The sequence below is a fragment of the Oreochromis aureus genome, linkage group 22, assembly GCF_013358895.1.
Source record: "Oreochromis aureus strain Israel breed Guangdong linkage group 22, ZZ_aureus, whole genome shotgun sequence".
NCBI lineage: Eukaryota > Metazoa > Chordata > Actinopteri > Cichliformes > Cichlidae > Oreochromis > Oreochromis aureus.
Window position 1 is genome coordinate 2,054,421 of NC_052962.1, and position 12,816 is coordinate 2,067,236.

Consider the following 12,816-nt stretch of genomic DNA (forward strand, 5'->3'; position numbering starts at 1 on the left):
ATCTGAAAAAGAAGGAGGCAGATGACTGGGATGAGTCACCAGTTGTGTTGTCCAGAATGCGCTGAATAAGTGCAGGATACTTGAACATCCGCTGAGTCACCAATAAGATGCACTCTTGAACACCATGGCAACGTAGCAAGGGTCCTCGACTCACCTGCTGCTTAGAGACAGAAAGGAAGCTTTAATTTTTCATTGTTATTCAAAAGTGATCAGTGACAATGTTACAGAATCATACACTCAGCAGAGCTGAAGTCAAAGGTATGACTTTTCTCCAAGAAGTCATGGTTTCAACCAGTTTCCATGAGGGTGGCCTGAGGGCGCGACAATGTCTAGTTGGCGCTGTGCTAACTGTATCAACACTGTATGTGTGAGTGCATGATTGGCATTTGTCATGGAATAGCAGAATTGGCAGGTCCACCCTGGTATCCTGTGCTGTCCACAGATAAGTGCAGGTTCACACTGAACACACGTGACATACGTAAGAGGACCTGGAGAAGCCGTGGGGAACACTCTGCTGCCTGGACAAGTTTAGTGGTGGGCCAGTGATGGTCTGGGGTGGCAGGTCTGTGCTTCATCAGTACCTAAGATAAATTTACTGCCCAATAAAATGAACAGAACACTTGGAAAGAACATCAGATATCAATGGGGGGAAAAGAATTGGCACACAGACCTCTACAGGCTGAGCAACGCCATCCTGAGCGTCGTTTCAGTATCAGTGTGAATTCCTCTGACCCACTGTACCCTGCACTGGTGCAGTGGGTAACTGGGTTGCTCCTGGTGTACAATGCCCGGCTTTATCTGGCGCTAATATGCAGGCAGATCTAAAAGTAGATCCCCCAGGTCACCACCTGTCTCATTAGGACCATGTCCCAACATTGTCATGCAAACTCCTGAGTACCATTAGTAAAATGGAATAGCCTGCTGTGCCATTCTTTAAATTCAGCCGTCTGTAGGTTCATAATTCCATTTCATTCCATCAAACAATGAGGCATCCTTTCATTCCTAACTCATTACCAGTCTATACCAGTATGAGTATCCATCATGAATGTTTTCCCCATTGAGATCTGATGTGTTTTCCAAGTGTTCTGTTAATTTTAGGGGGCAGTGAATTTATCTTAGGTACCGATGAAGCATTTCCTCCACTCTTCAATTGAAGCTGCGTTTTCTTTTTCTTGAATGTCTCCTCTTGTTCTTAAACAGGATTTCTGCCCTTTGTTACCCAATTATAGCAGCCACATCTGGTTCCTTAATTGTGTCTTTCAGACATACTCATTCAAACCCTTTAGCTCTACTCCAACATGATCAGCATCTTTAGTCTATGGACTCCTGAGTGACTTTTCACTCTAGAGTTTTGCTCTTTCATTCATATCTTCTTATTGAAGATGTGCAAGTAAAATTGAAATGCCTTTAGTATGAAACATTGTAGGTGCCAAGTAAACCAATTATTTACTTGCTTATTGTTGCTTTATTGTTCATATTTATTATGCTGCTGTGTCGTCAACAGCAGCACCAACAACAACTGGTAACAAGCCCTCGCGGTCACACGAGGCTACTGATGCTGGCAACAGCTATGGAGAAGTGCAGCAGGAAGGGCAGCAGTTCCAACAACAAAATGAGGAAGAGACGGAGGAAGGTGAAATAATAATTAGGAAGTCTTGGTAGGTCGGTACAGTCGTTAACATATACATATGCTCATGCATGTGTCTCCTACCCGTATGAAGAACTGGAACTTCTTGTCTTTAGCGAGCAGCTCCTTGTATGATTTGACAGCCTTTAAGTGTCGGCTACAGAACTCAGCATAAGTCTTCTGCATGTCATCTGCAGACTGGCCTGAGAACTGGCAGAAGAACACACAAACAAGTCACGTTATTGTGAATGTGAGTCAGTAAGGTAAAGTCAGCAGAATCACAAACCTGCTCTACTAGAATATCCCCCAGCTGATGGATGGTGTAATTGTGGTTGGATCCAGGTTGCAGGCTGTTCTTGCGCCGCAGGAGAAGTTGTGCCAGAAACTGGGAATGTATCTTGATGAGCTGGTCCAGGCAGGGAAACATGGCATGCACGGTGCTGGGCTCTAACTGAAGCTCCTCCAGCATGCCTTGTCGAAACACCCTCTCCATGATCTGCAGTGTCTGCATGTGGTGCAGCTCTGTATGGATCAGCTCTAAGAGATACACACACACATATAACAAAGGTGAGATGAGATGCATATGGCATTTTTAAATGACAACCATTACATATTTCTAAACGGTGACATACTGATTTGTTGCATATGCAAACACATGTATAAAGTTTAGCAATAGACTGAACATCTGCATATAAGGCAGAAATGATGAAAAATAGATCATGTTTTTGTCACCATAGATGACATCCTGCCTCTTGATAACATTTTTGCGATGTGTCTGTAAGTAACTGCTATCCACAGCCATGCTCCACGAGTCAGCCTTAAAGTCCTGGCCCTCAAGCTCGATCTCCTCCAGGACAGAAGCGTAGTACATGTCTCCTAAAGAGGAAAAGAAGATCAGTATGAAAGACTGCAGACTCACAGACTATTGTTTTATTTTACTATTATTATATGAGAGATTATTGTAGACTGAAGACAAAAGTTTGAACAGACGACTTGAGCTTTCTCCTGTACTCTGAAGGTTTGAAGATTTAGCGACCTCGTCATGTCTTAGAAATGTGTAAAGTTTCACTTATACTACTGTACAGTTGTAGTCTACTACATTCAGGAAGAAAATGCTGTTTATGAGGATCTTATTACTAATCAGAGCATTCACTAAGCGGTTAATGGACTGGTTCTCATATGGCACTTTTCTACTCTACCCTAGCACTCAAAGCGCTTTATACAACCGGGGTCATTCAGCCATTTATACAAGCACTTATTTTTTTAAATGAGAGTGCTTCCTATCTAGCATTCACACACATTCATACTCTGATGGATGCAACTTGGGGTCAGTATCCTGCCCAAGGATATTTAGCATCCCGATCAAACCAACAACCTTCCAGTTAATGGACACCTGCTCCACCTCCTGAGCTGCAGCCACCCCCAACTACTAGTAGTTAAGCATTTATCTATTTATATAAGTTAAGCACCAAAAATGCATTCATGTTGATAAGCGTGCTTAAATTCTGGTAACATGCATTCATCTGTCACAATGTTACAATAAGAAGGTGTGCAGGCGTGGAGAGAACGCCAGTTCCAAACTGCAGTTTTGGAACTGGCGTTCTCTCCACCTTATTAATCCATAAACTATCAGACAAATTATTGGGACTTGTACTCTTTGCAGTCTCCCATTCAGCCCTTACTTTCTATGTGGAAAATAGTCACAAGGAATTTCTGTTTTAAAAACCTACATTCTCCAGGTACACCTGTTCAACTGCTCATTTATGCACATATCTAATCAGCAGCATTAGTTCTCTGGGTGAAAATGGCCTGTTGACAGCAGAGGTCTAAGAAGAACAGTACAACCAAGGTATGCACAACATCCTCCCTGAACATGCACCTCACCAAAGCTCGAAGCAGCAGGAGACCTCACTGTGTGCCAGTCCGAAAATGGCCAGGCTAAAACTTGCACAAGTGTCACAAAGTAACGTGTGAGGGTGTATTTCAGTGACAACGTTTCCATTTTCATGTGTTTGTTTTTTATGCCAGATATGATTTGCAGCACTCTGGTTTAATTTTAATTTTTTTTTTTTTTTCATTTATTACCCATTACCGTTATGATTTATCACATCAGCCATCTTCATGAACTGTTCTGGTTTGTTCTGGTTTGTTTTCTACTACAGTCCAGTGTATTGTGATGTTGCTGCAAAATGACCAGTTTGGTTACTTCAGTCTTTGTGAGTATATAACATACATGTATAATTAATAACCTACTAACTGACTGTGAACATATGGAGCTGTCTAAGATTTTGTGTTGCTTGGATGTTTGCGATACCGTCATCATTGAGCGACTCCATCGACATAGTTCTGTTTCTGAAGCTGAGGGAGTCCGTAGACTGGGAGAGAATTCTGCGTAGTCCCAGGGGAGCATCATCATTCAGCGACCTGCAGCACACACATGCATGCAGGTATTATTGGTGCATAACTATTGTGCATGAAATAAATGTAGTGGCGAACAAACTGGAGAACCAAACTGAGCCAAAATGTTAAAATAATAAGAGGTACCTTGAACAGCGGTGTTTAATGCATAGAGATTTCACTGGCTGTACACCAACTCAGACATTTTGGAGTTGGGAATGTTAGTGTTGTGATTGAAGCTGACAGTTTCCAACAAAGTTTGTGAGGGTTAACTGAAAATTTCCTCGTGTATATATATATCAACATGGAGCCGTATAAACTGCCATCACAAAATCAACACATCTAGTGTCAATCCCAGACACAGTGGGTGAGCTCTTTGGTTTTGAACAAACATGGAATGGAGGGTTTGTAATAGATAGATTATCTTTTTTGAAGGTATTGTTGTTCTTTTTGGGTGTATGTGTCACAGAAAAAGAGCAACAAGGCTGCACTGTTTGCATGACTTCACAGTGGGCCATGTGTGCCTCCTCTAATCCCCACCGGTCAAGACTTCCCCCTCCCTCAGCCTGGTTCAGCCAGAGTTTTTGTCTCTGTGTTTCTGAACTGAATTCAAATCAGGTGGAGCAGAGTATATGTTTTGCAATCTGAGATATTATCACACTGTCCCTGTGAGCATTTATAAAACCTATATTAATACATTTTTATCATTGTCAATGACTGTAGCATAAAGATGGACATGGATCATCTTTGCCTCATCATCATCTGTCTGTCAGTCACAGTCTGTTCTGTGCCTCACTCATCAAAAACATTGACCTGTTGGGGGAAAGCAAGCATTATGAATACTCATGGTTGCACTTCAAAATCATCTTAAATTAGCTTCATGACCTTTCCTGTCCCACCATGTGACAGTGAGTGACCACGGTTAAGGACACGTACTGTGTTTTTAAAAGATCATTTCCTGTCCTGCGTTTTTTGCATTCTTGATGTTCATTAAACATTCGACAAAGCCAATCCAAATCCAACCTAGTGGATGTGACTGGTTTCTGTCCTTAATCCAACAAACAAGCGTGCACTGATGACCTCAGGCAACTTTAACCAAACAACAGAGCAACACTAATATTCGCTCTATGTTTATGACCCACCCTACGATGTTGTTGGTGGAAACACTCTTGGACAGGGATAGGTGAGAGCGGCCACGGCGTGATCTGAGCAGAGATTGTCGGAAGCTGTCAGAGGGGTAAATAGCTGAAGTTGGACGTTCCCGCATTCCTTGAGCTGAGAAGAAAAAATAGTTGTATTATAAAGGGGAAAAATATCCCAACATGTTAGCAAGCTAAAGAGGATTTTAATGTTGACGGAGGAACATACTGCAAAAGAGATAGATAGGAGGGAGGAAGGAAAGAAGACAGGACAAGAGTGAGGCAGAATATGCAGCTCACTTCTTACATATGTTCCATTGTTCTTACTTTTTGCACGCAGTGGAACATTGTTCTTCATCAGGGCCGTCTTTTGTTGCTGAATTAATAAAGGACAAAAACTACAATTACAGGAGCACAAAAAATGAAACAAAGAGAGTTTCTAGGTCAGTTTAGCTACCAGAATAAATTCACTATTCATTATATTTAATGTTGATTGAGAACCCAAAAGCAAACTGTTAGGAATAAATAAAAGGGACTAAAACAACCTTTTATTGACACAATAGGCTGTTCATGAGGGAACACTGTAATGTGGGGGAATGACTCGGAGCTTGGAACTGCAGCACTACAGGAACCACAGAAACACTAACAGTACAAGAACAGAACAGAACTAGAGACAAAGACTATGACACAAACAGAGGGACAGGAAACAGCAGGGAACACAGCTGGAACTACTGGGAACTATTCAGAACAGAAATACGTTTAGATCAATAAATATCTGAACAGCACAGATACTGAAGTGCAGACTTTCAGTGTTACATGTAAACTTCAGCAGCACTACATCCACAATTTGACAAAAACAATTAGTATTCTTGATGAACTGTTACAGGCTGTGTTTCATCATTTCTGATTAAGCAAAGACCATCATTCTCAAAAGTGATCTGATACCTTTAAATACAAAAGAAGTACAAAACTCTTCCAGTGCTTGGATTCACTAGTGCAGTGTCTGTTGGTTTGATGATGACTTCTATAACATCACTGTTTTACTTGGTAACTGTAACTCTAAATCTGTGACGTGTCTGTGAGATCAGTAAATTAAACAGCATGTAGCTAATCTTAGTCACTGCTTGAAGCTCTTTTGCACAACGAGCCACATTGACCCAGTCACACACACAGCCACTCAGTGATGGATACAGCAGGACACTTTGGACACTGCCGGTGCTTAGGCAACAAGAAGAGCAGCCCAAAAATTAGATGACCATGCATCTGAACCAGCTCAGCCTCACCCAGACTAGACAGATGAAGAACACGTGCTCAGACTGATGTACAAGACTCTTTGGTTTTTGTAGAAACTGTGATTAGTAGTGAAGTCTGTGTCTTACCCTCTGTTTCATTTTGGCACAGTTCGGCAAAGTATCTCGACATCGGTTGTGGATAGTGGCACTGCATGCTGGAATAAATGAAGACACAAGAGGCAAAATAAACAGCGAGGAACATAAAACATGCAGTTAAATCAACAAACTCATTAGACACAGATCTTTCACTATAATCACATCCACAACCAAAATAATCTCTTTAGTCACCAATTTCGCTGCCAACAACCTGTAAGCCAGCGGTTTTTAAACCACTTCTTTATTTATCCAGAACCTATTCAGTGCTTATTTTACTTACATTTTTCAAACATCAAGGGGGCACCAAGGAACCCACTGGTTAAACCAACAGTTGTGATGTGAAAACACATCAGTCCTCAATGCTGTATAAATGTACTGATATGGACGGGAATGAAAAGTTAAGAAAGTAAGAAACAGGTCACAGAAACTCTTATGCACTGATGACAACTTGTTCGGGGCCATGGCTCACAGTTTACAACATACTTCACTCTTAGCAACAGTAACCCTGTTTTTTCACACATGATAAGCTGTGAGCGATAGTTTATTATGGCATATACTGTGCATGAGGGCACACACAGCCTGCAGCCAACCAGTAGCTTTGAGAATAAGAGTGGACTGAGCTGTCATCGTCACACTGTGATAAAAACAAATAGCAAAATCTCCTATTGTTGTATTTTGACAGGTTATTTAATTTGGTGATTGAAACTGTGTTCACTGACTGCTCTTTATTTCTTCAGTCATCACATTATAATAAAGATTCTGAAAATATCAGCACTACTGTGACTGCTGATGTAGTCATGATGCGGTCACGGTCGGCGGCCGCCCCTCCCTGAGCCTGGGCGTTTCTTCCTGTTTAAAGGGAGTTTTCCTCCCCGCTGTTGTCAAAGTGCTTGCTCATAAAAGGACATGTGATTGATGGGTTTTCTCTGTTACTTCTCTGTTTCCTGTGACTAAAGTGAAGACTGATTCAAAATAAGAGTGGAACCAGGTCTCTTCATCTTTGACCATAAATAGTTTTTTTTTTTTTAGTTTAATTTAAGAATTAAATATTAATGTAATGGCCCCCTCTTGTCTCCCTCCTTTCAAAGTCTAATTCAGTTGATAAAAAGGGACCAAACACTAAAAAACCAAGCTAGAGGTGATGCCTAACTCACTGCACATCCTGTGTTTTTAGACATAGAGAGAACTTTGCTCTGAGGTTTGTGTCTCTAGCTTTATCATCATACTCACAATAAAATAACAACTTCCTGAACTACACTCGTCTAGCTGCCTCTCACTATATAAAGCATAATGATGAGACGGTGGAATAACTACAGTGTTACTTACTAGGGCAGCAGAGAGCCTCCTTTGCAGTGATACTCTTGTTGCATGCTGAGCAGAGTGTGGTTCCTGACACTGTCAGAGATGTAAAAAGGTGACCATTGGGCTTGAGCACCACACTCTCCCTTGCAGCCTTCTCTCGCTCCCTCATGCGCTCTCGCTCTTTATTCTGAAAATGAAACAGAATGTAAAAAACTTGTAATACAAAATACTTATTCACATACTTTTACTGAGAGAAAGTAGAGCTTATGCACTGAATCTGCTACTTAACATCTGTGAAATTAGTTCTGCTTATTTACATCATAGCTTGAGTCTAAAGACAGATTGGGATGAAAGAGGAGCAATTTATCAGGGAAGCAGAATTATTACTAAACTACACGTTCAGTTAACTTGGCCATAAACAAATGCATTGTTGTAATATCTTCCATAAAGCTAGAACATAGAATAGAATAGAATAGAATAGAATAGAATAGAATAGAATAATCCTTTAATTGTCCCACAAGGGGAAATTTGGTTGTAACAGCAGCCAAAAAGACATAAACATACACAATTTTTCTTGAATATTTACATTAAGGACAATGGTTACTATATACAGAGAGTACTGTACAGTTGTTAAATTAAATAAAAATAACTACAGATAAGAGGCAAACCAGGTTGTAGTGCAAATCGGTTGATTAACTTATTGCAGTTACAGCGCAGATGTAAACATCTATGATTGTTGGGAGCAGTTCTGATTATACAGTCTGACAGCTGCAGGGAGGAAGGACCTGCGGAAATGCTCCTCCATGCATCGAGGATGCAGCATCCTACCCAACATCTTACTATTCATCACTGATTGAAGTAAATAAGAACAGCCCCAGGTTTCTCTTCAGCACTGTAGCCAGGCTGACAAACAGTCAGAGCTCTGTTGAGCCAACCATCCCTTTAACGTTAACTAGTAATAATCACAACCATCACTATGTAACTCTTAATCTTATCTACAGCTACTTTTAGTACCATCGATGTTAAGTTAGACTCTTTTTCTCCAATTGATCTTTCTGAGTTAACTTCAATAATTAATTCCTCCAAACCATCAACGTGTCTTTTAGACCCCATTCCTACAAAACTGCTCAAAGAAGTCCTGCCATTAATTAATTCTTCGATCTTAAATATGATCAACCTATCTCTAATAATCGGCTATGTACCACAGGCCTTCAAGGTGGCTGTAGTTAAACCTTTACTTAAAAAGCATCTCTAGACCCAGCTGTCTTAGCTAATTATAGGCCAATCTCCAACCTTCCTTTCATATCAAACATCCTTGAAAGAGTAGTTGTATTTGTATTTACAATTTGTTCATGTCAGTGAGGGTCCTCCTCCTTTATAGTCCTGACAGGGACTAGAAAGAGAGAGAATATTTCTCCTATATTGGCTTCGCTTCATTGGCTCCCTGTTAAATCCAGAATCAAATAAAATCGTTCTTATCATGTACAAGGTTTTGTTTAATTATACCCCGTCTTATCTCAATGACCTTATAGTACCATGTTATCTCATTAGAGCACTTTACTCTGCACTCAAAAAAAAATGGGTGGTTGTTACATTTACAAAAGCATAACTTGTAATTTGAAGAAAATAATTTCATGTTTCTTTGGTGAACGTGATTAAATCATGTAGGATCTGTATGAAATTCAACAACTTATTTTGTTCTTGTTGAGATGACATGATACAATCTAGTAAGAGTGGTTAGTTGCCTGGACTCATGAAATGTGTCTCATGTATCACAAAGTGCTTTAAAAGCTATTTGTCTTAAAAGCATTAAAAGCTTTTTGAAATAAAAATGTCTTTAGCTGCTTTTTGAAGGTCTCCACTGAGTCCAAACACCGTAGAAATAAAGGAAGTGCATTCCACAGTCTGGATGCAACAGCTTGGAAAGATCGGTCCCCTCATGTTCTAAAGTGAGTGTGGGGGACTAAAAGGTTTTGATTTGATGACCTCAGGTTACGAGAAGAGGTATGTGTAGGAATCAAATCTGCAATATGGGGGACTGTCCCTGTTTTGTTAAAACTAGGATTTTAAAATGGGACCTAAATCTTATTGGTAGCCAGTGCAGCGACTTTAACACAGGGGTCATATGAGCTCCCTTGTTCGAGCGGGTCGGTAGCCTCGCTGCAGAGTTTTGAACAACCTGTAGACGAGCTAGCCCTTTCTTGTTTAGACAAGTAAACAGGCTGTTACAGTAGTCAAGTCTTGTAGAGATAAAAGCATGTTTTATCATCTCGAGTTCACTTGTTGACACGATGGATCTAAGTTATGAAATGTTCCTCAAGTGAAAAAAGCAGGTTCTTACCATCTGATTTAAATGTCCCTCCAAAGAAAAAGCTTCATCAAAAGTAACACCCAGGTTTCTAAGGTTATGTTTCTGTGAGGAACCTAAGTCACCCAGTCACCGATTAATATCAGGTATTGCACTGTCTGGTGCAATAATCAAAGTTTCTGTTTTGGCCGGGTTTAGCTGTAAGCATTTATTGTTCAATGTTGGTTAAACAATCTGGCTAGTTTGCAGTTGGTTCTCACCAGGTATTCTGGTTTCCTCCCACAGTTAAAAGTCATGCAGTTATTCAAGTTAGGTTAATTGGTGATTCTAAACCTGTGAGTGCAAAAAGTTGTTTGTCTCTATGTGATAGACTGGTGACCTGTCCAGGGTGTACCCTGCCTCTTACCCTATCACTTCTGGGTTATGCCCCAGCACTCCTGCAACCCGGATAAAGCTAGTAGGATGGATACAGTGGAAGTTGTTGTAAATCCATTAACTTTTTATGTTAGCCAGACTCTAGACTTTGTTGAACATTATGTAATATGAAGACAACATGTAGTATTCAAGTGACCAAGTAATACTGGGGTAAAAGTTATTGAATAGTGTTGGAATAAAGTGACGAAATTATGAAGGATTAAAATATTCCAAGAGCTCAACTTACTTCATCTAAACATGTTTCAATCACGTTTCATCAACACAGAATGCACAGGTTTATTGATTATGAATAAGCTGTGTTGATTTAACTAAGTTGTTTAAGTTTCTGCCAAAGCAAAACAGTTGTGTGCAACCAATGTCCACTATTGAATTAACATGTTCTTTTTTTCAGTGTGAGACTGTGAGCTTACTTGGGGTTTCTATGGTAAAAGTAGAATGGGAGGCAGAGCCTTCAGTTTTCAGGCCCCTCTTCTGTGGAACCAGCTTCCAGTTTGGATTCAGGAGACAGACACTATCTCTACTTTCAAGATTAGGCTTCAAACTTTCCTTTTTGCTAAAGCATATAGTTAGGGCTGGACCAGGTGACCCTGAATCCTGTCACCAAAGCACACAGCGTTATATAACTATTGGGGTTTTCTCTGTATTCTTTGTGTTATTGTAGAGTCTTTACCTTACAATATAACCCACTTTGAGCCAGTTGTTGTGATTTGACACTTTATAAATAAAACTGAATTGAATTGAATTGAATTGCTTTAATTCAGCCACACTGGAAACAATTTAAGGTCATGCTAATGTCAATGTTGGCAATAAAAACCAAGGCAGGGGAATTTTAAGCACAGTTTTAAAGATAAAACACTTTTTATGAAAGTCTGATCCATTGAAAGTTTGACCTTTTTGACCTTGATGAAGATTTCAGAGGTCCAGTAAAATCATATTAGACTCCACTATAGCACCTTTTGGGAATGCTGAAAATACACAGTACACTTAAAGAATCATAGTTTCGAAGAAACATCCGCAGAAAGACTGAGCAGTGTGAAACAACTAGTAATTGGAACAAATCCTTCAGCTCCTCATCTCAAAAATGGGAACCACCACCCCAGTCTGCCTTATCGCAAGTAGTGTCCCCAAGCATGGAGGTTGGAGACAAGACATTGTCCCCAACAAAGAAATGTCTTTGTTGCCCCAAGAAAGCTCAACAGAAACTGGTATCAGCACACAGTCACAGCCATTTCTATGGCAACAGTTGCTATAGTCGAATATAGTCCTAGGAGCTTGCACACAGTGTACAAGCAAACATACTCACAACCACCTACATGCTGCATGTAGACTTAGCTGCAACCCATGCAGCTACATAAGGCCCAGTGATCTGCCAGGCCTGTGCTCATGTCTTTCAAGAGCTGGCTCTGTGTCACAACACGGAAATTACAAAATTTATGGTTCAGAGTGCAAAAGCGGGTGAAGGAGTAAGGAAGTGTGAGTGGGGGTGGAGACAAAACCATGAACTGGTAGGATCTATGACCTACAGTACTGTATTAATGAACACACATTGTAACAATCACAAGATTTTGTAAAAGTGCTTTCTTGCCTGTCGTCAATATATGTCCAACACTTGCCACCGATGCTATCGTCTTTATTATTAATGCAGAACTAAGTCGAGAACATGCCAACTTACCCGCAGGTTGATCTCCCGCATCCTCTCCTGTCGCAGTTTTGACAGATTGGTAACTCTGGACATAACGCACTTTCTGAATACCGATTGAAAAAGCAGTGAGCAAGTCCAAATAAAATATTCAGTTTGAAAGTTTGTATAGTTTTCTATAAATCATTCAATTCTCCATCAAAGAGAAAAAAGAATAGTCTGTCCTCACTCGCCAACTGCAGTGTGTTTCTGCTTTTAGTGAAGTGACTGTTCCTGTGAGAAATCTGACTTCTGAATCATCACCGCCCCCTCACTCACACACATACGCATCCACTCACACACACACACACACACACACACACACACACACACACACACACACACACACACACAGTGTTCGTCCGTCTGTGAATTTTTAGTATAGACTACATTTGCTGTTTGCTAAGCAGCAATATGGAACCATTTTAAAAACTTGAAATTTTACAATAGCCACTAAGACGACGAAAAATATGTAAAACTATTAACTATTAAATTTATAAATGTGTTTGCCCTGAAAATAAAAAAATAATGGGAGTCAAACA

The 12,816-nt window shown here is 40.3% G+C and overlaps 1 protein-coding gene across 1 annotated transcript in view; it reads right to left on the minus strand.

Annotated features, from left to right (window-relative positions):
* Positions 1-12,502, minus strand: part of arhgef1a (Rho guanine nucleotide exchange factor (GEF) 1a) — a 39,616-nt gene extending 27,114 nt beyond the window's left edge. Inside the window, exons 1-10 of the mRNA XM_031756620.2 lie at positions 12,269-12,502; positions 7,878-8,040; positions 6,543-6,610; positions 5,491-5,539; positions 5,167-5,299; positions 3,942-4,051; positions 2,360-2,503; positions 1,914-2,164; positions 1,712-1,837; positions 40-157 (exon numbers count right to left, since the gene is read on the minus strand). Coding sequence (XP_031612480.1) covers positions 40-157; positions 1,712-1,837; positions 1,914-2,164; positions 2,360-2,503; positions 3,942-4,051; positions 5,167-5,299; positions 5,491-5,539; positions 6,543-6,610; positions 7,878-8,040; positions 12,269-12,331 — 1,225 coding nt within the window. The 5' untranslated portion in view covers positions 12,332-12,502. The remainder of the gene's footprint in view (positions 1-39; positions 158-1,711; positions 1,838-1,913; positions 2,165-2,359; positions 2,504-3,941; positions 4,052-5,166; positions 5,300-5,490; positions 5,540-6,542; positions 6,611-7,877; positions 8,041-12,268) is intronic.
* Positions 12,503-12,816: the final 314 nt, after the last annotated feature.